We start from the raw sequence: 21,384 nt of genomic DNA, 5'->3' as shown, positions 1-21,384 counted from the left end.
CATCACCGAGTCTCACACGAGCCCGTTTCTTTCCCGTCAGCCTCCCTCCCTGTCCGGCCTTCGCGTCCGTACACAGTCACCGGGAGACGAGAGCGTGGGTGGTCTCGGCCTCAACTCTGATGACACGTCTGTGCTCCTGGTGACCTTTCTAGTCCTTCCATTGCTGCCCTTCCGAGTCTCGGCCTTCCCCTGATTTCTTGGCTGCAGTGTCCATTTGAATTGATGACCGAACCAAGGCAAGAAAAACTTTTGACAATTTCCGTGTCTCCATTGTCTATTACGGTTGTATATTTCTTCTGTGATCGTGACTTTGGCATTCTCGATGTTCACATGCAGCCCTGCTGTGCCGCTTACTTCTTTGACTTTTATCAGAAGTCATTTCAGATGACTGCTACTTTTTGCCAGTAGGATGGTGCCATCTGCACATCTCAGGTTATTGCTGTTTTGTCCAGTTTTCACTCCTCCTCCCTCCGAGTCTAGCCCAGTGTTTTGCATGCTGTGTTCTGCGTGCAGATTGAAAAAATAGGGAGATAAAATGCACCCTTGTCCAACACCTTTGCCTGTAGGAAACCTTCTGTCTCCATATTCTGCTGTGAGAGTGGCTTCCTGTCCCCAAGACAGGTCACAGGTCAGGACACTCAAGTGCCGAGACGGGCCCATCTCGTTCGGAGCAGCTCGCGGTTTTCGTGATCCGCAGCGTCACAGGCTTTCCTGTGGTCTACAAAACGGACTCCCCGGAATTCCTGGGCGCGTGGCGGCATCCAGATGCTGGTGACACGGTCCCGAGAGCCTCTTCCTTCTCTGACCGTGCATGGACGTCCTGCGTGGACGTCCACATTTCTTGCTCCGGAGGAGGTCGGGGCCTGTGTCACGTCACCTCGCGCGTCGTGGGAGATTGGGACGGTCGCCCCGTGCGGACCGCAGTCCTTGGCATCCCGTTTTGGAGATTGGGGCATATAGTGAACATTTCCCGTCTGTAGGCTGTTGTTCTGTTCTTCACATTAGTGGACGTATTCTTGTCAGGATTTTGACGGATTCAGTCTCTGTGGCGGGAAATAATTCTATCCGCATCGGTGAGGCAGCCCTGTATTCACATGCACTCAACAGATGGCATGAAAACGCTGTGCTCCAGGCGCTGGGACTCCTGTTAGTCCCCGTCCCTACTCCCCACGCTGGGGGACTTTGAAACACTCGTTGCTGACATTTCCTTTTTACATCTTCTGAGTCCCTTGGCTCGTTTGACCCGATGTAAGGGTTATCTGTGTGTCCTTCCAGACGCAGGAAGTAAAGACAGGGGTCTCGCCTCAAATCCAGTGTCCACATCGTAGGGACTCCGTAGAGGTGTGCCGAGGGAAGGTCGTCATCACCCCTTTGAGGGCAGAGAGCTGTCCACAGGAAACCGTGTCTGGGCTGGAGACCGTCATTCATTCTAGCATATTCCGCTGGGGAGGGTCTTGTGTTTTTAAAGCCTGTTTGTATCTGTGCAGTCTAATTCTTTTTTTTTTTTTGTAGTTTAGCAGATATTTTTGGAAACCGATAGGCTGGAAGTCAAACGAACATCCAGAGAAGAGCTTAGGTTCTCAGCAACATTCTTCGTAAAGATAAGTCGCTGCCACAATGTCGGTGCACGCTGAGCTCAGCACAAATAGCGATCCTGTTGGTGCCCCTGCTTCCCCAGAGAGTTCGTCACGACACGTCCTTGGCCACAGTAGCGGCCTCCAGCTGCATTCCAAGTTGGAGATGTCAGAATGTGAAAACGATGACCTGTCACTGAGATCTGCAAGTCACGTCAGAGACATAAACCTCACTTATGTGATTTCTGCCTGTAGAAAAGCAGGAGACGCACACCTGACCCCGAACTCTTCAGGTAGGTTGACCCTTCAGAGAAGAGTGACAAGGAACAGAGAGTCACCGCTGCTTGGCAATGAGCTGGGCGCCTCAGCTGAGAAGAGGTCAGGGACACGCCTCACGCTGCAGTGTCGTGCCGGAACGGGCCGTGTGGACGAGTGGGGAGCGGCACAGCGCGTGAAGGGAGCGGCAGGAGGTGACCGTGCTTCTGGGGAGACCAGTGCGAATGTACAGGTCGTGGATGATAAACAGTCCCTCATCGCATCTTCTGCGCCCTCAGCCGAAGACCTGAAAGTCGCCAAAATGACGGCTGAGGAAAAATACAAAGAAACGCTGTCTGCCCTCAGCGGGCCAAATGACAATGTGGCACTTAAGTGCTTAAGTCATAGAGTGCCCGTCGGTCCCCAGAGTCAGACCGGACTTGTTAGAGCAGGATACTGGGCGGCAAGGCCCGTTCAGAGCCCGCTGGATGGCAGAGAGTCGGGGACAGGAAAGTCACATCCTAGAAGTATTGGGAAGAACGCTGCGAAAAATTCAAGTAAATTTGAAAGCTTAGAAAAAAGAGCTCCCTCGAGATGTGCTGCGGAACGCACGTCGACGCCGAGGCGTGCGCCCCATCTTCCAAGCCCGGCCACGCCCGTACCGAGAAGCGGGGTGCCCAGCCCTCAAGTCAGACACGAGCCAACACGTTCTCTCCTGGCGAATAAAAGGGAGCGGTCACGGGAAGGGACAGCCCCTCCCCAGGAGGAGGCCGCAGCTCAGACCAGCTCCGCGGACAGAGAGCCCTTAGAAGCGGAGAGCAGCCAGGTGACCGTGGCAGTGCGTGTGCGGCCCTTCAGCAAGAGGTACGCCCGCCGTTCACACCTGCGACCGAGCCGTGGCAGAGACGCGCCTCGTTTCTCCCTGCCTTTGGGACGTGGGGCGTTCGTGCTGCTTCAGGCTCGTCGGTGACGTTTTTATCTGGGGAGAACTGTCAGGTTTAGTTGTAGTGCGTTGATTATTCTTGGCGATTGGCTAGAAATTTTTAAAGACTGAAATCACCGTCTTTTGCAAATGTGAATTTCTCTAGATACTAGAGCTTTAAAAAGTCTGAGGGACCTAAGTTTCTAACACGGTCTGCTTTCGAAGCTGCAGTCCTAGTCAGATGTCCTACCTTTCCCTTAAAAAGAGCCACACAGGCCACTTGTCCCCCAGTGGGGCCCTTCACCCCCTGCAGAGTAGCGGGCATCCCTGGCATCATCGAGGTGTCCCGGGTGCGATTTCTGCAGCACGACCGGCCAGGACAGCCACCGGTTCCAGGCGGAGCGAGGGAGATGGCCACGAGAAAATGCGCACGTGGCGTCTAATTTTAAGTATTTTAAGGGACGACTGCGAGAAACTTCACAGAGTCAGGAGTGTTTACCGCTGTCACATAAACAGGTTAGAAGAGGGTGAGGTGACCTCCGCAGTGCGGACGGGGCCTCTAGGTTGAACGTAAGGGTCAGCAGTTAAAGTTACAGCGTGGAACGGAGCCTGCCAGGGCGAAGGTGGGGTCAGCGACTCGGGGAGAGCCGGCGGGGACCGGGTGAGAGGCAGCGGAGAAAACAGGCTGGTGGGAACCAAAGCTGAGGCAGAGACTCGTTCCCGGAGGACTTTGTGGGGGACCGGACACCAGGCGCCTGGTCCCAGACTCAGCAGACACGCCATCAGCGGGGCAGGTGTGGAGGGACTTGTTGGATCACGAGGCAGGTGCTTCTCAGGGTAATTCCTGATCAAAAGCAGAGTTGGGGGCAAAAGGGGGTATTCTGGGGCCAGACGAGGGCTGGTAAGGTTTTTCTGCAGCTCTAGAGAGTAAGAGCCCCAGCTACGCCTGAGCTGGAGGGAGGTGATTGGAGGGCGGGGCTGCAGGTCGCAGGCAATGAGGAGACCAGCGACCTGCACTTACATTCGTGTATCGTGCCGGCTTTGTGTAGACTCGTACCTTCCAAATCTCTTTGCGAGACGTTAAAAGTAAGCTTCCAGGTCTGACCCGAAGAACACGGGTGGGTCACAGCAGGCGGGGTAGGAAAAGGGAGGACTCAAGGGAAAAAGGGACGAGACGGGAGGTCCCGAAAAACGGGTCGATTTTCCAGGAAATCTGGACCTCCGTTTCCCGGGGCGCTGGCACCGGAGCTGCAGGAGCGTTTGGCAAGGCCACTGTGGTTTCATTTGCTGGTCTGCGTCCACGCGAAACTGCCCGGGGACGTTATGCATGACGAGCTCTGAGGTCCTCATGTTTTCAAAATGACGCAGGGACCCGATCTTTTTCCTTGTGCCTCTTTTTAAAGAGAGACGGTGGAGAACGCAGCCCAGGTGGTCTTCATGGACGGGGGCGCGATAGCAGTGAGGCACCCCGACACGAAGCACGTGTATAGTTTTACCTACGACCTTGCGCTCTGGTCCTTTGACGCCGGTCACCCTGGCTACGCCAGCCAGGCCGCGGTCTACGAGGCCCTGGCGGCCCCTCTCCTGGCGCGAGCCTTCCAAGGCTACAACACCTGTCTGTTCGCCTACGGCCAGACCGGCTCCGGGAAATCATACACGTGAGTTGACCTGCAAATGCAGGTCTCCGGGAGACGCGGTGCGGTCCCGTGGGAGGGATGTAGCTTTGGGGGCATGCGGATCTGGGCTCAGACCTCATCCGCCCGATGCCTAGTTCTATAGGCATGGTGCCGCTGCTCAGCCTCTGGCCTGCAGCTGGTGCTCGAGATCCTGTGCACCTTGCAAGAGTCACCCGCCCCACTTCCCTGTGACTGAGATTTCTCGTGTAAACCGAAGCCCAGAGAGGTTTGTCAGTATTGTCGCGAGAATTAAAGGAAGTCATCTGACAAAAGGCGTGGGACCGATGCCTGCCCCGGCAGGGAGTACTTGGCATTTCAGGAGTAGCTACACTTCCTGAGTTTTCACCTGATCCAGACACCGTGCTAAAGGCTCTGCTTGTACCTTCTCTTGACAACCCTCGGAATTAGGTAGCCCTCGTTTATTCCCACTTTACGGAAGAGGAAACTGAGGTTTAGGCTGGTAGGTGTCTCGTCCAAGGTCACAGAGCTAAGCAGAGGTGGCATCAAGATTGAAATCAGCCCGAGGTGGCTGCAGAGCCGGGTTCTCAGGCTTTGACGACGAGGCTCATTCAGCTTGCTCCCCACTCCCTCCCCAACCCATGTCCCCAAAAAGAATTTTTTAAAACCCTAATTAGTTTCATTTCCCCCGTTCATAATTATTTTCCAGGATGATGGGATATGGTGAAGAACCAGGAATAATTCCAAGGTTTTGTGAAGATCTCTTTGCACGAGTAGCCAAGAAGCATACCCAGGAGGTAGGTGCTCATGCTGTCTGGAGCCTTCACGCTGGACTAGGAGATGGCCCAGCAGGTTAGAATCGGTCATGGCTGCAGAGGAAAAACTCATGGGGCTGTGGTTCCAAATTCTAGATCCTGCTCCTCGGGTGGCAGGGTGGAGAGGGGGTGGGGTGTTTCATTGCAGAAGGCTTCCTCCTGGGAGACGTGCGGGTGGGGAGGGGTGGGGTGGGGTGGGGAGGGCCTCTCTGCCTCCTTCCTCTGTGAGCGTGAACGCATCACAGTGAGCGTGTGATGCACTCCCGTGTGTGTGCCTGGTGGTGGTGATGGTGATGGTGGTGGTGGTGATGGTGGTGGTGGTGGTGATGGTGGTGGTGATGGTGATGGTGGTAGTGACGGTGATCTTGATGATGGTGATGGTGGTGATGATGGTGATGGTGATGGTGATGGTGGTGGTGATGGTGATCTTGATGATGGTGATGGTGGTGGTGGTGGTGATGGTGATGGTGACGGTGACGGTGATGATGGTGACGGTGACGGTGATGGTGGTGGTGGTGATGGTGATGGTGGTGATGGTAGTGGTGGTGATGGTGATCTTGATGATGGTGATGATGGTGACGGTGATCGTGGTAGTTCATGGTACCTTTCTCATAGGTTCGTTGTGAGGGTTCAGTGGGTTGGTCTGTGGAGAAGGTTTCGAATAGTGCCTGGCACATAGCCGGCCCAGCTAAGTGACCGTGATTATGTCAAGTGTGGAGTTACTCAGGATGGGAAAGGGCGATCGTCTGTGGGTGGCGTAGTGGAAGGCGACAGACACGGCCAGCAGATGGCAGGAGCCTCAGAGGAGAAGGAGGAGTGCGGCCTCTGCATGGGAGCCTGACTGCTGTCCCAGCTCGTCCCCCCTGCGCTTTCCTCTCTAAGCCCCCTGGGGCCCGCGTGACAGTGCACCGTTTCCCACATAATGGGCGTTAATGCGCGTTTGTTGAATTCTGAGCCCTGTTACCTGTAGCGTTTGCCAGTCACTGTACTGATGACGTATTGAGGACGTGGTGTTCCCACGTACCTGGTCTCTAACCGGAAGTGCCTCGTTCCTTGCGTGACAGCAGCCATTCTGCCTCGCGTCATTCATGACCGGACGGCACCTTCGGTGAGACTGAGAGTTCTCTGAGGATAAAGACCATGTCCGGTTCACCTCAGCTGCTCCCGTAGCACCTGGGAGACTGCTTTGTAGCCAGTGGGGTGCAGCAGATGTTTGCTGACTTGAACCTAAATCTCTTTGACGCCCCCTTGAAGCCTCCAGCTGGTGGTTTTGGATGTCGCTGACTCACTTAGGGTCAGTGGATGAAATTCTTTTCCCTAATATGGGAACCATGACCTAAATGTCAAAGAGGCTGTGTGGAAGCAGATTTTCCCTTTTTCGTCTTTATTCTCTGTCTTTCAGCGTCAGAAGGAGCAGAAGCTCAGCCCTGCTCAGTCCGAGGGCTGCTTTCCGCCCAGTCAGGAAGCATTACTGATTTTAGCTCTCAGCCTCCGGGTCAATGTCAACGCACAGGGTCCCGTCCACTCCATCTCTCGCCTCACGTCCTTCGGCCTCTCCGGCCACCCGACCCTCTCCCCTTTCTGATTAGTCAGTCCGTTTGTAGTAAGGAGTTAGGATCCCTCATGTGGTTCTTAATTTCCTATGGCTCCGTCTCATCTGCCAGAGGGTTTATTTCTCTGAGCTGGAACCTTGCAGGCAAGAACCTTGCCTTATCGTCTTTACGTCCGTCTAACGTAGTCCGAAGCCAGAGTAGGTGGGCACTTACCGGGTCGCCTTGAACCTTACCCAGAAGGTCGTAAGAAGAAATGCAAGGACTTTTGCATTTTTTTAATTGACATGAAATTCTCATAACATAACCATTTTTAAAGTGTAAAATTCAGTGGCATTTAGTAGATTCATGATGCTGTGCGACCCCCGGCCCCCTGCACCTCTGTCCGGTTCCAGAAGTTTTCGTCACCCTCGGAGGACCCTCCACGCATCAGCGGCGGCCGCCCATGGTCCTCCCCCGCTCCTGGCGACCGCGGTTCTGCTTCCCGTCTCTGCGTTTGCCCGTTCTGGGTGTTTGGCACGAAAGGCTGGTCGTGCAGTGTGTGACCTTCCGTGTTTGGCTTCTCCCACTGAGCCCGGTGTGTTGGAGGTTCATCGACCCTCTGGCGTGTGGCGTGTGGCGTGTGGCGCTCTCTTTTTGCGACTGGATGGCACCCCGTCGTGGGGGCGCCCCAGCTTCGTTTACCCAGTCGTCAGCGATGGACGTTTGGGTGACTTCCATCTAGGGCCGCTGCGACCATCGGCGCGTGCCTTTTATTTGAATGAGCGTTTATTTGAATTTGTTTTCAGTCCTTTCGGGCAGACGAGTCGTGCGGTAACCGTGTGTGGCCTTTGAGGGACGGCCGGCTGGTTTCCACAGTGGCCCTGTGGTATGTGGCAGGAGGTCCCAGCTCCCCCGCAGCCGTCACCTGCCGCCTCCCGTCTCTGCCCAGAGCCGTCCTGGCGGCAGTGGTCCTCACTGTGGTTCTGACACCTGGTGTCGAGCGCCTGCTTTTCCATGTGCTTGTTGGCAGTTTGTAGCTCATCTTTGCAGAAACGTCGGTTCAAGACCTTTGCCCGTTTTTTAATTGGGTGGTTTGTTTTTTGTTGTTGTTGTTGAGTTATGAGAGTTCTTTATATATTCTGGATTCCAGGCCCCTATCAGACACATGGTTTACAAAAACTGCAAGAACTTTGAAAATGAGTTACACGCTGTGTTTCTGTTCCTGCAGGTCAGCTGTCACCTGGAAATGAGCTTCTTCGAAGTATATAATGAGAAAATTCATGACCTTCTGGTTTGTAAAGGTGAAAATGGGCAGAGAAAGCAACCAGTAAGATTAAAACAATTTATTATTTGTTTTTAATTTCTGTTTTTTATAAATGCATATAACTATATTGTTATTTAGTAAATTAGCTGAATGTTATCATTAGTGGAACTAAAATTAGTTCTTAGATTTAACCTGTTTTTATTTTAAGCAAATATTTGTGTAAAAGTTAAAAGGTCGGGTGTGATTGGACCACTTAATCCAGACACCAAATACCTGAACGTCGGCGAAGCCAAAAAGTGGTAAAAGCTTCCAAAACAGTATTGTCATTGCAAAATATGTATTTCATCAGATTATTTAGCATGTCGATAACTTATAGGTGACATTTCCTCACCAATCATAAGTTTTTTTAAAAACTGCTATCAGAATTACAAGTTTTAACTTTGAAAAGGACCTCGGAGGGCAAGAAACTAGTCTTAGGGGGTCGCTGGACGTGCTCACGCAGCTCCCTCTGGGCCACCCCCAGACACCTGAACGCGACCTGTTCTGTGACTTTCACATGTTTTAAAATTCCTGGTCACAAAGTTTAAAATGTATAACGTCAAACTGAAAAAAGGCTTAGCCGTCCGAAACGTACTGACCGTAATTCCAGGAGACGGGTAGAGGCCTGGGAACGCCCGCAACCGCTGGCCCAGGGCCACGCGCCTGGCCGGGGCGGGAGGCAGCTCCGGGGCGCCGTGCGCGTCGTGGGGGCGAGGACGGCTGGCGTGTCACCGCCGCTGCTCGCTGCCCGACGGGTTTGCTTCCGGGAGAACCTTCACGTTCCTTTCCGGGCGAAGTTAGGGAGACCTCTTTACCTGATACCCCGTGGGAGAAACGTCATTTACGGTGATGTATGCACGGCGTCCGTCACCCCCGTAACGTGCCGCTGTCTGCTCCCCCAGCTGAGAGTGCGAGAGCACCCCGCGTCCGGACCGTACGTGGAGGCTCTGTCAGCGTGAGTGCTGGGCTCGGGGGCGCGGGGGCGCCGTGGGACTCGGTGGTTCCCCACAAGGGGTCTGGCTCTGACTCTGGGACCCTGGGGACCTGGGGAGTGACTCGCGTCCAGCCTCGGTCCCCCCCACCGAACCCTGGGGAGGCCGGCGCCTGGCCCCGAGAGCCACTCACCGGCTGGTTTGCTCCCTTTCACCCCGCGCTGTCCCCTGAGGTCGGGGCGAGCCTTCCCTCTCCAGCCGCTTGTCGCATCTGCCACTCAGGCTGGAGAGCGGACGGGGTTCAGTGTAAGACCGAAACACGCTGAGTCGTTTACTTTGTCCTTGGACGCTCCGAGAGCTTTTCCTAAAGGAAGGGGACAGTGGTTACAGGCGGGTCCCACCCCACTCAGTAACCCCGGGCCTGTGCTGACACCCGCACCGGACCTTCGCAGGGTGTGGGCTCACGTGTGACGTGACTGTTACTGTGTCAGGGCGCCAAGGCGCTCTATCGTATTGAGGAAAAACACACTTTGGGGTAAAATTAAAGCAGTATTTTATTTCCTACCCGTTAAGAATGGAGAAAATGAGAGATTCTGTGATAATCTAAATAATGTCTACAAATCACCCCCCGGGACCCTGGCGGGTAACCGTGCGAGTTAAGGGTTAGTGGTATTTTACGGGCACAAGAGTGTAATCATCAGTCAAACTGATTCTGTGTTTTTACTTTTGAAAACTAGGAATGTCGTCAGTTCCTACTCTGATATTCAGGTAAGGTCGATTGTATCTTTTCTTTCCATGAGAATCATAATCATGAACATTTATAAGACTGTCTCCTTAATTACTGTTTGTGTAAATAAAAGGTTGCTCTTATTAGGTTATTGTATTTTGTTTGTTAAAGTTTAATCAAAAGAATTACTCGTCTGAACTAAAAATAAAAGTCGACCATCACGTCAGCTTAGAGTTATAGAAATAGCCTTTAAAGATGGTATTTCCTACCAGCTGGGTGGTTGGATGATATAGTGGAAAAAAATATTTTCTTGGCTTACCCTTGTGTACTTTTGAACTTTTATTTATTATCTATTTACTTATTTTATTCTTTAGGTGAGGCAACCCTTGGTTGACCTCACAGATTGCAAGGAACTTGTCAGCTTACAATCCCTTATTTTTTTTATTTTTTTTATTTTTTACAGCTAGAGCACCTGGTCTTCCTAAGGGGTCTCCCATCCAAGTACTAATCAGGCCCGACCCTGCTTAGCTTCTGAGATCAGACAGGATCAGGCTTGTTCAGGGTAGCCTGACTGTAGACTACTTTTGGAATTTTAAAACGTTTGGATTTATAACTTATTCACACGCAAAGAAAGCTTAAATATGAAAACCTTATTGCAAATAAAGATAAAATAAAGGTATTTCCTGATTCAGATTTGAGTGACAGAGAAAACAGACAACGGGAATACCAGTTTTTAAATGCTAAAAACATTTACTATTTCATGTTATAAACTTATAAATGCGTCTGGGTCACCACATGCCCGTGCTTTGGTCCTGATTTGGTCTGGTGCGCTGCGGTCTGCGGAGCTGACCTCCCCTCCCTTGTCTGTTACAGAGCTGGCTGGAGCTGGGCAGTAAGCAGCGAGCCACCGCCGCCACCGGCGTGAACGACAAAAGCTCCCGATCGCACTCCGTGTTGACGCTGGTGCTGACGCAGACCAAGGTGCTTATTTTCTTAAATATGATGGTCGATATGTTCAAGTTTCATGTGTTCCTTGTTTTTTCCTTTAAATCGAAGGTAAAAGTACATTCATGTAAATAACATTGGATTTTAGGGAACATGCACGATAAGTGTGGATCACTTCTGGTATATGTGGCAGTATGCTTTTCTCACTTTTTAAAAAGTCAGTAATACATGATTATTTATCATAATATCATTGATATTAATATAATTGTCATCAATAATACACGGTCATTATACAGTATTTGGAAAATCACGTCGGAAAGTAAAAGATTTTTAGAAATCCTGCCATAGGTTTCACTACTCAGAAGCTCTCAGCACTTTGGTGTATAATCTTTCTTTTACAGTCACACTTAAACAAATTTACAAAATCTTCGACAATTTCATGCTATTAAAATTCTTTACAAAATATTATTTTTCATAGCTGCGTAATACTCCATTAACTATACAATTCCTCGAGTTCTTTTCTACTGTTGGACATTTATGTTGCTTTTAAATACTTTGCTACTTTAGTGCTAGGATAAACACTATTTCGATACATTAAGCTTTTTACCTATTTATGGTTGTTTTTGTAACATAATTGCGTAGTCGTCGGTATTTGTCCCTTTAAAGTCATTTGTTCTGTTTTGCGCAATCCAAGCACTGCTCAGTGTATCCTCCATCATTTGTGTAATAAATTGTCACAGGTTGAGGAGGGGGTAGTTTCAGAAATAAGCGAGTTGCTTGTCACTTTCCCTTCTGAAGACTCCTATGGATGGCAAGTCGTAAAGAATGTATGGTGTGTGTTTTAACACCGTTTTGCTGCAGACGGAATTCGTGGCCGGGGAAGAACACGATCACAGGGTGACCAGCCGCACGAACCTTGTAGACCTGGCGGGCAGTGAGCGCTGCGGCTCTGCACAGACCAGCGGGGAGCAGCTGAAGGTGAGGGCGCCGCTCGCTCCCGGTGGAGCTTTCCAGGCCGTCGGTGGTGGGGGCTCACGAACGAGACACACGTAACCAGGAAAAAGTCCATCTTCGCCTGCGGCGTATAGACCGCACTGCTGTGATTTCGGGAGAGATCCGTGCTTTTTTGGTTATGATGACTTTTCAAAGAACGTGAGTGAATTTTGCATCCTAAGGACGCAGGTGGTTTATGGAAGAAGGTATTTACGTAGTCATCACGTGAGGGAAGGAGTATGCTCTGGGAAGTTCATTGTGAGCAGTCGTTTGACATCGGTGCATGTTTCTGTCCTGTGCGCAGGAGGGCGTGAGCATCAACAAGTCCCTGCTGACCTTGGGCAAAGTCATATCTGCGCTGTCCGAGCACGTGGACCGAAAGAGGGTTTTTATTCCTTACCGCGAATCGGTTCTTACCTGGTAAGTACCTTCTGAAGTTTAAAGAATTGTGTGAAATGTAGTGGATGCTGTGGGGACTTTGACTTTGGGACAGAGGAGACGTGGGTAGCAGTTCGCATCCCAGAGCCGGCTGCCTGGGTTTGGAGCTCTGCGTCCGTGAGCTCTGAGTTTGGGCATATCATTGGCCCTTTAGCCTGTTTTCGCATCTGTAAAATGTCCCTGTCTTTTAGGATCGTAGAAAGGAGTAAGTGATGAATACAACACTCAACACACAGTAGGTGCTATATCAGTGTAAGCACCTACTGTGCTTCACATCGTTAGTGCCTGATGTTTGAGCACATACGGCGTCACCAAACATGACTGTACGGTGAAGCGGAATAGTTTTGTGTGCGTAGCACATGCTGGCATGTCACTGTTCAATGTGTTTTTATCAGTGCACGTGTATTTCATTTCGGATATATTACAGTTAAATTACCTCTGTATAGACTTAATATCCCGTTCTGATGGGCATCATTATATGATTCTGATAAGGACCACCCCTGTACTTGACAGCCGTGTGTCTTCATAATTGATTTATTATAATGTAATTGCCACCTTAAAACCTGGAAGGGAAAATCTGACTTTTTTTAATGCCTTTCGAAAGTTAAGAACAGTAAAATTTATTCTTCATTAATCAAGATAGTCTTTTTAGTCTCATACTTTTTCCCCTCTTAAAATAAGGCTTTTGCAATTAGTAGAAAACAGAATTTACAATCGCATGCCCATCCACCGTTCCCAGCATTTGTGACACCTGCTCCAGGAGGTGGGGCTAGCGTGGGAAGTGCAGGGTGACCCAGACACCGGGCTCTCTCCTAAGGAGCCCCCAGCCCAGTGGGGGAGAGGGCGATGGTTAACCAGATTTAAAATCCGTGTTTCATGAAGCAACGTAAAGATTACAGGAGAAAATAAAGTGTTCGTGAGATCTAAAAATAGCCGAAAGCAGCAAACAGCTGTGTTGGGGCCAGGGGAGCAGTGCCCGGAGCCGCCGCGGCCGGGGCGCGGTGGGCGTGGGGTGCAGTCACCGCTCTCCTCCAAGGCTGCTGAAGGAGAGCCTGGGCGGGAACTCCAGGACCGCCATGGTCGCCACCATCAGCCCAGCCGCGGGCAGCGTGGAGGAGACGCTGAGCACGCTCCGGTACGCCCAGCAGGCGCGGGCCATCGTCAACGTGGCCCGGGTCAACGAGGACGGCAGCGCCGCGCTCGTCAGAGGTGGGTGTCCCTCAGCTCCTAGGCCCCTCCTGCCACGGGTCCGACTCGCAGGCTGGTTTTGGTCACGACAACGTGCAGCTTAAGAACATCAGAGGTTTTTTCCAAGCCAGTTTGTGATGGATTCTCGTCGTCATTCTGCATGGATGGGGGGACGGCAGGAAAGGGAGCGAGCAGTCAGGGGGAAACAACCAGAAGGGGCGCAGCAAACGGAGGACGGGCGAAGGGGGAGGTGGCCCCCGAGCCGTCGGCGTGCCCCGCATGGCACGGAGGGTGGCGCCTCGTTTCCCTCTGGGGCCCTTCCTCCATGGCTGCCGGTTGAGCCACCAGCTCTGTGCGGTGGCCCCTGCCTTTTCTGTGGCCGGGGTGGACAGACACGGCAGGCCCGAGGGCCAGGGGAGAACGGGGGTACCGCGCCACGCCCCACGTTCCCCAGGGCCCCGCTTTTCCAAGCAGGGCTGTTCCCGGTAGAAACGAGTTCTGAACTCCGCTGGAAAACCCTCTGCCCTTTACCCAGCGCGTCTCTGTGAGTCAGGTTTGCCTGGGACAGTCCCAGCGTAACTAACAGTGGCCCCCTTTCTTCTCTGGATGACGCGTGGCCATCCCAAGGGGGGCAGCGTGTCTTCAGGTCAAGGCTAGGTAGAGGTTCACAGGTAACGGAAGCGCAGTGACATCATTCTGCGAACAGTCTAGATCATTCAGTAACTTTGAAAACTTCAGGTGGGAGGTTGCAGGGTTCTCACTGTGGGAACGGTTCTGTATCACACGCTGTCACCCATCTCCCTACACGTTCCTAGAGTTGAAGGCTGAAATCGAAAAGCTAAAGGCTGCTCAAAGAAGCCGTCAGAACATTGACCCCGAGCGATACAGGCTCTGTCAGCAGGAAATAACGTCCTTAAGAATGAAATTGCACCAACGGGAGAGAGACATGGCGGAGATGCAAAGGTGGGGTGTCCGCGGCCACCGTGAACGTTGCCTGGCACCCCGGGACTGGCGGGCGGCGGGGCCTCGGAGGACTCTGCCTCTGCCCTCCCGCCCCCACGTGAATAGCGCAGCCCACGCCGACTGCCGTATGCAGCCCCAAGTGGTTTCATAATCCACTGACTGTCTCTTGATTCTCAGTGTCCTACGTCTCGATGTTTTTAATGCTCTTGTTTTGTTTGTCTTTGGGAAGAGTGTGGAAAGAAAAATTCGAACAAGCAGAAAGAAGAAAACTTCAGGAAATCAAGGAGTTACAGGTACCCTCTCCCTGTTCTTGAGCGACTTAGACGCTAAAGACAGACGCCAGTAAACATGGAGCTTTGACCCCTCGGCCCGGGTCGCGTGCGCGCAGCGAGGCCGGGGGGCGCATGCGGCGTTAAGGTGGGCGCCCGGGGGCCGGCCGCACAGCCAGCGCTCCCGCCCCAGTCTGGGGCTTGGCGGGACCAAGGTGAGTGGACGTCGTCCCGTTTTTGCTTCTGCAAAGAGAGAGAGACTGGCCCTTGTTACAGGAACCGACGCCCCTTCCCGGAGCGGGCAGGGCGGGTCAAGGGCAGAGGTTCTTGGTGACGACAGGCACGACTTGCTGGCTGCGGGTCGGTGCTCGCCCGGCTGAGGGCGGGGGACGGTGAAGGAGGGAGACGCGGCTGAGAAGTCTGTCCCGGGGCGGCCGCTAGGGAGAGTCCGAGGCCCTTCCAGTCACTGAGACGTCACAGCGGTTCCGGGGACTGACACGGACCTTTCGTGTTGAGTAAACTTGACAGTTTCATGCTCACGGTTACAGTTGATTTTTTTCTAACTTCTAGAAAGCAGGAATTACATTTCAAGTGGACAACCGTTTGCCAAACCTGGTCAACCTCACCGAAGACCCTCAGCTGTCGGAGATGCTGCTGTATGTGATCAAAGAGGGGACCAGCACCGTGGGGAAGTGTCACCCAGGCTCCAGCCATGACATCCAGTTGTCCGGGGTGCTGGTTGCTGAGGATCACTGGTATGTACGTCTTCCAAAAAGGGGGCAGCTGTCCACTCCTCAGTGGGCTCCCTAACCCTGACGGCGGTGGCTTCTGTCACATGAGGCACTCGTTTACACCGATGCTTTGGTGTAACTCTTCGGGTGCATTCTGAGTGTTCTGCAAGGACCGTTGGGAGTGCCCGCAAAGACACCGTCCCTTCGTGGCGTGTGCGTGATCTGCGCCGAGGGCCAGGCCGCTCGGGACGGAGTTCTAGCGTCTGCGGGCCAGGAGTCGCGGTTGGATGGCCGAGTTTGTTTCCGCGTCACGTGGCTTTTGTTCCTGTGAAGGGGACGGTCATGCAGCGTCGCTGGGGCAGTGCCGCTAGTGTGGAAGCCGCCTCCGCGCCGCCCTGCGCTTTCGGATTCGCCCGTCCCCGCGTCCTTCCATTTCGTGCTGTGGACTCGTCCGTGCTGCGATCGCCGCCTCCTGTGTGGCCGCAGCCTCCCTCCCCCTTGTCGGCAGACACCAGGCTGTCTGCGACTTTTGCCCACGGCATTGCTGCGAGCGTCTGCGTACGCGTCTCCCGGTACAAATGGAGTTTCCCAGGTGACACTGAGCCATGAGCCCGACGCCAGCTGGCGGAGCTCGGACCGGCAGACCGGCCCCTCCAGCCGTGAGCAGCTCTGTTCGTCCCCGGGCTGCGTTGATGTCACGGTTTTCTGATTACGCTGTAATAATAATCTTTAGCCTTTGGGAAGCACTTTTAAATCGTCTGGAGTGGGGACGCCAGGTCGTAGGACACACACACGCCCAGCCGTGCCAGGTCATCCCACATCGGTCCCCAGGACGATGAGAGCGTCTGCCCGCGGGCACCGAGGGCCCTGGTACTGCGCATCCCGGCCAACTCTCGGCGCTGACAGACGGTCATTTACGGGCCGTGGCACCTCGTCGTGGGTCCGTTTCGCAGTCTCAACTAGTGACCTTTTCTTACGTTCTTTGGCCACTTCTGTTTCTATGACTGGCCCGTCCGTGGCTTTCGTCCATTTTCAGTTGGACTGTGTTTTCCTTAGTGATGTACAGTTCTTTAAGTGGCCTTATTGCCTCCGTGAGCTTCAGGTGCTGCAGATGCGTTTTTCCCAGCGTGGTCCATGTTTTCTCTCCGGTGGCACCGTTAGGCGGGTCGAGGGCCTTCGTTTCATCGTGCTCAGCGTTTCCCTTTGTGCTTGTCGTCTCGTGTGTCTCGTTTGAGACGTCCTTTCTACAGTGAGGTTATGGAGGTGGTCTCCCAAATTTCCTTCGCGATGTTTTGCTCATGTTTAAGTCCTAAGGTAGTCTGGAATCCTGTTTTTGTTTGGATGTCCACGTTAGGCGGGTCTTGCGGACTCAGTGCTTGGAAATGAAAGAAGGAGGGGTTCCCCTCCAGCTGGAGCTCCCTGGACCCCAGCATTTACGTCGGGCCTCGGCAGATGATGGAGATGAGGGAGCGGCCTCCTGTGTGGGAGGGGAGCCGCCGTCCAGGCAAATTCAGGGGGCTCTTTCAGGGACCCAGTGGCAGACAAGGGAGGCTGGTGGTCCAGCCAGGGGGTGGGGCTCCCGAGTGCTGGGCCGAGGGGTTTGGTGAGGGGCAGAGAGCACTGGAGGACGGAGGGGACCCCGGCAGGTAGATGTGGTTTACCTTCAGCTGGCGGGCACACCGGGTTGGCGGCACCACATTGCGGGGTGAGTCACATTGTCAGTGAGTCACTCTTGCCAGATGCTGCGGTGGACTGCGCTCTGCGATGCCCTCGGGCCCGGCCAGCAGCCAGAGGCGCCTGCTCAGGACGCGGCCTCGCTGCAGCCCCCTCTCCCTTCCTGTCTGGCTCACCTAAAGCTGAGCTGGACTTTGGGGTCTCCTTCGTGCTCTGCATAAAAAGACTCAGCGGGACGTAGAGCATCAGTAGCGCATACTCTAGTGTCACCGACAGCCGGGGCGGTCCAGTGACATGCTTTATCTCTGTGCTCTCCTCTGTCGCCCCCTTTTGTCACAAGAGGAAAATGTTCATCCTGTTATTTAAGCTCAGATAAAAACAGAAAGTCAGAAAAGTGAAAAATAAGAACACTTAAAAACTGTTCCGTTTAGACATACGCCAATGTCGAGACTTTGATTGTTCCCCTTGCATTTTTTCCCGTGTATTTGGGCGGGGAGGGTGGGTAGAGGGGTTGGTGTTTTTTTTAAAGGTGGGCATCATCAAAACACAGTCAACGAAAATTCTTCCTACCCCTGGCGATCCAGCTGCTAGAGAGCCCAGGCTTTTTCACCCAAACTTCACAGTGAGTTGGAGGACAGTGAGCGAATCCTGAGTCATTGTCACCAGCTGGCGTGAACCTCAACACCAAAGGAATGGCCCTCGTGGGCGCGTCCCGCGTCGCCGTCCGTCCCGTCGTCGTGACGGTGTGTTTCTGTCCTCCAGCACCATCAGGAATTTCGACGGCACCGTGAGCGTCGTCCCAGTCGGGGACGCAAAGACGTACGTGAATGGGCGACACATTTCGGAGCCGACGGTGCTGCATCACGTAAGTCGGCCGATGCCAAACGTAAGACGTCGTTTGCTCCGGGCAGGATTTTCAGTTCATTTGAGTCCCAGTGTGGAACTTCCCTTTCTCGATCGCTTGTCAACTGCGTTCCTCTGTGCAAAGTCACAAGCTCTGTCACTGCGAGGCGGGCCCCGATGAGCCGAGCCAGCCGCGTCGCTGTGTCCGGCGAAGGGCCAGGGAGCAGCCAGGCCGGTCGTCCTGGCCCCGCTGTCCGCTGTGCGACCTCTGAAGTCGTCCGGGTGACCGTGATCACTTCTGCTAGGACCCCTGCGAGAGCGTTTTCAGGAATGACATGGGGAGAGCAGGCCCAAGGCAGTGCGCCGCAGGCAGGGGCAGGCACGCGGTCACTTCACGCGTGCCCTGTCCGCCAGGGGCAGGCGGGTCACGGGAGAGGGCGGTTCCGCTCCCAGCACCAGCTCTGCGGGTGGGCAGCGGCCCACACGCTCACTGTGGCTGTTCTTAAGCCTGTGCGCTTTGCGTCCCTGGTTCCTGGAACCGGGACAGAACGTGTGTCACCGGGTCGCTGTGACACGTGACGAGGTGACATCTCTGTAGCTCTTGGCACGGAGGACACTCATGAGCGTTGGTCGCGGGGCTTCGGCGCCCGTCATCCGCGCTGGGCTGCGCTGGGTGTCTGAGCATGGCGGCTGCCCCCGCGTGGTGTCCGCCTCGGCTCACGTCCCGCGTGACGTTTCCGTGTGCTGCAGGGCGACCGTCTGGTCCTTGGTGGCGAGCACTATTTTAGGTTCAACCACCCAGCGGAGGTGCAGAGTGGGAAGAGACCGGCCGGCGAGGGCCCAAAGGACTTTGAGTTTGCGAAGAACGAGCTGCTGGTGGCTCAGCGGTCACAGTGAGTATCGTGGGGCGAGGGTGGCCATGTGGGGGGCAGTGGTGCCCGGCCCCAGCAGTTACCCCTTCGGGCACTGCCTTCTAGTCTTTTCCCTGGGTGCAGTCACTCGGTCCCCAAGTGCCCACTGGGCAGGTGCTGTGCCTGCGCCGTGCTGGGTGCCGTGCCCTGCACGGAGGACCTCGTCCCCGCATGGGCGACAGGCAGACAGCGTGTGGGGTGGCTCCTGGCCGAGGGGGTCAGCGGAGGTTCTGGAGGGTGGGGACACAGCCCTGGGGAGGCTGGATGGCCCCACTCCGTCGGCCCCGCGCTAGCTGCCCGTAGCCCCTGGTGCTTTCAGCGTCCCTCTCTGTTCCCTAATCTGTGACCCACACGTGACCTGTCGTTTTTGCTCCAGCTGTTGCTGGTGCACCATAAAATACCCTTATTGACGTTCACTGTTTACTGCGGAGCTCGCCACAACGTCGTATTTCTATGTAACTAATTTTCCTAAGTGTTAGAAAATCACATTTTCCTAAATACCAGGCAAATTTCCATCCTTTTACATTTCCTCGTGTAAATCGTTCTAAAGCCAGCGAAAACTTGAGGACGTTATGGAGGGGACATCAGAGATGGGGTCTGAGACTCAGAGTTCCCCGCGGCGCCGGGCGGTGAGGGGTGAGGGGTTCCCGGGGCCCAGCCCGCTCTGCTCCGCAGGCTGGAAGCAGAGGTGCGGGAGGCACAGCTGAGAGCCAGGGAGGAGACGCTGCGAGGCATCCGGGTCGCGGAAGAGATGGCCCGGCGGGAGCTGTCCTCGCAGAAGGCCGCCTACGAGAGCCGGATCGGGGCGCTGGAGGCCGAGCTGGTGAGAGCGCCGAGTCCCCGCCGGGAGTAGGGGCGCCGGCCTCGGCCACGTCCCCGCAACGGACGCGTCACGTGGCCCCCGCCGCGTCTCCCTGAGGGACGCGTCACGTGGCCTCCACGGCTCCCTGACAAACACGTTGGCGGCAGAGCAGCGGGAGGGCAGAGCCGAGGAGCCACCTGTAGCCCCCTCGTGTCCCGGCCTCGTTCGTCCCCTCCTCCCTGCTCTTGGAACTCTCCTCTGTGCCCCCGGCCAGCCCGAGCCGGCCGTCACAGATGCACGTTTGGAAGCGCCGCATGGTGACTTTCAAGGGGGCCGTGGTGGCACGGCGGGGCCCCCCAGCGCCGAGCCCCAGCCGTCTCCATGGCCGCCTGCACCCCCAGAGCTCTGGCCGGGGCGGTTTGTGCATCAGGCGGCAGCGCGAAGCTGGCAGAGCAGCCGCAGGGCGACTTCCGTGGCCTTGGCTGAGGGAGGGGACCTTTTGTGCCTTGTGCATTTTCAAAAAATGCTTTGTTTGTCCTAGTTTGTTTTTGTTGTTCTTTAAAGAAAGAAGAGTCTCAGAGGAAGAAACTGCAGGAAATAAGTAACCAAAAGGCCAACGACAGGATCGAGGAACTGGAAGAGGCAAAGCGGCAGCTGGAGCAGGAGGTGCGGGTCGGCAGGACGCGGCTGCACGTGGAGGCTCTGGCCGCGAGACAGGTGACTTTGCTCTGCAGCCCGTCGTGCCGCGTGCAGGAAGGGCCGGGTTCGTTCTGCTCCTGAGGACTCGCGGTGGGGCCGACTCCGGGTCCGGCTCATGGGGGCCCGGCGTGGAGGGCAGACGGTGCCGGGGCTCAAGGCCGCTGCCCGATGGCGCCTGGAGCTGTCTGCCGTGGGGGCAGGGCCCCCTGAGTCGTGAGCTGAGTCTCTGGCTGGCTGTGTTGTCACCTTTCGGGGCCACCCACCAGCCAGGTCCACAGGACTGGAGTTGAACCAGGGTGCCCGTGTGTTGACACCGCCCGTCACCTCTCAGCCAGCCTCGTGGCCCCTGTCGCTCTTTATCTTGGCGGTTCTCACAGCGGGGTCCCTGGACGGCCAGACAGCCTTCCTGTTGGATGCCGAACCCCAGATGTGCTCTGCAGGGGTCCTGGGGGGCCCCCGGTTAGGGAGCCGCCGACGCCATCTGCTTCAGCCCCTCGGTCTCTAGCCCAGAGCATATTCCAAACGTTGATTTTATTTCTCTTCTCCAAGTCCGTGGCGGGGGTGGGGTGGAAGGAAACACCCCTGGTGACCGCGAAGTTCGGACACTGCTGTGGTGGCCGTACGTTGCTGGTCAACTCCAGGACAGAGGGCCAGTCAGCCACCTCAGAGGCTTTTAGGAGGAAAAATAGAATCATTTGAATCTTAAAACAATTGTTATTTGTGGGCTGTCATCAGGTTTCTTTGTGTCAAATGAGGTTTTACTTCCTATCGACGGAAAGAAAAAGATTTTGTAGGGGGGAAATTATTGTATAAAGATAGTTTACGAATCCCTTTTGAAAGCCTCTCATGCTCAGTAAACTGCGTGCTGTGAACGAGGCTGGATCCCGTGCTGGCCGGTCGCCCGGGCTTTGCACTCTGTCTTGGCTCTCTGACGCCCAGGCCCTGCGACCGCCCCGCAGGTTCTGGAGGACCACAGCATCCGCCACGCGAGGATTCTGGAGGCCCTGGAAGCTGAGAAGCGGAAGATCGCTGCAGAAGTGCGGTCCCTGCAGCAGAGTCGGGGCGGCCGCGACAGAGCCTTTGCCGGTGAGCGTGGCGGGGCCGGCGGGGCGTCTCCTGCGGCCGAGCGTTGTCTCCCGTAATCCCGAAAGGGCACAGTCGGTTGTCTTTGCATATTAGATGTTTTAGTCCAGATGTCAGCTCTTCTGGATCTAGATTTATTTGTACGGGTGAC

At 54.8% G+C, this 21,384-nt stretch overlaps 1 protein-coding gene and 1 pseudogene across 8 annotated transcripts in view; one reads left to right on the top strand and one right to left on the bottom strand.

Moving 5' to 3' along the window:
• KIF14 (kinesin family member 14) overlaps positions 1 to 21,384 on the top strand; it is a 33,760-nt gene that overhangs the window by 1,992 nt on the left and 10,384 nt on the right. For 7 of the 8 annotated variants that reach the window (XM_011367258.2, XM_023534796.1, XM_011367255.2 and 4 more), the window contains 18 exons: positions 1,513 to 2,693; positions 4,155 to 4,409; positions 5,095 to 5,182; positions 7,961 to 8,059; positions 8,938 to 8,990; positions 9,705 to 9,735; positions 10,568 to 10,675; positions 11,501 to 11,617; positions 11,937 to 12,052; positions 13,107 to 13,279; positions 14,074 to 14,221; positions 14,451 to 14,514; positions 15,061 to 15,245; positions 17,658 to 17,760; positions 18,489 to 18,631; positions 19,325 to 19,472; positions 20,016 to 20,168; positions 21,110 to 21,236. In XM_011367258.2, the coding sequence (XP_011365560.1) occupies positions 1,618 to 2,693; positions 4,155 to 4,409; positions 5,095 to 5,182; positions 7,961 to 8,059; positions 8,938 to 8,990; positions 9,705 to 9,735; positions 10,568 to 10,675; positions 11,501 to 11,617; positions 11,937 to 12,052; positions 13,107 to 13,279; positions 14,074 to 14,221; positions 14,451 to 14,514; positions 15,061 to 15,245; positions 17,658 to 17,760; positions 18,489 to 18,631; positions 19,325 to 19,472; positions 20,016 to 20,168; positions 21,110 to 21,236 (3,187 nt within the window). In that variant the 5' untranslated portion in view covers positions 1,513 to 1,617. Of the gene's footprint in view, positions 1 to 23; positions 237 to 1,512; positions 2,694 to 4,154; positions 4,410 to 5,094; positions 5,183 to 7,960; positions 8,060 to 8,937; positions 8,991 to 9,704; positions 9,736 to 10,567; positions 10,676 to 11,500; positions 11,618 to 11,936; positions 12,053 to 13,106; positions 13,280 to 14,073; positions 14,222 to 14,450; positions 14,515 to 15,060; positions 15,246 to 17,657; positions 17,761 to 18,488; positions 18,632 to 19,324; positions 19,473 to 20,015; positions 20,169 to 21,109; positions 21,237 to 21,384 lie in introns of those variants that run through there. The other variant, XM_011367257.2, reaches the window with a different exon arrangement.
• LOC111744298 lies at positions 10,155 to 10,273 on the bottom strand (annotated as a pseudogene).

This window comes from Pteropus vampyrus, unplaced genomic scaffold (genome assembly GCF_000151845.1).
Source record: "Pteropus vampyrus isolate Shadow unplaced genomic scaffold, Pvam_2.0 Scaffold131, whole genome shotgun sequence".
Lineage (NCBI taxonomy): Eukaryota > Metazoa > Chordata > Mammalia > Chiroptera > Pteropodidae > Pteropus > Pteropus vampyrus.
The sequence above is the reverse complement of the archived record's forward strand: the minus strand, read 5'-3'. Positions and strand labels throughout refer to the sequence as shown.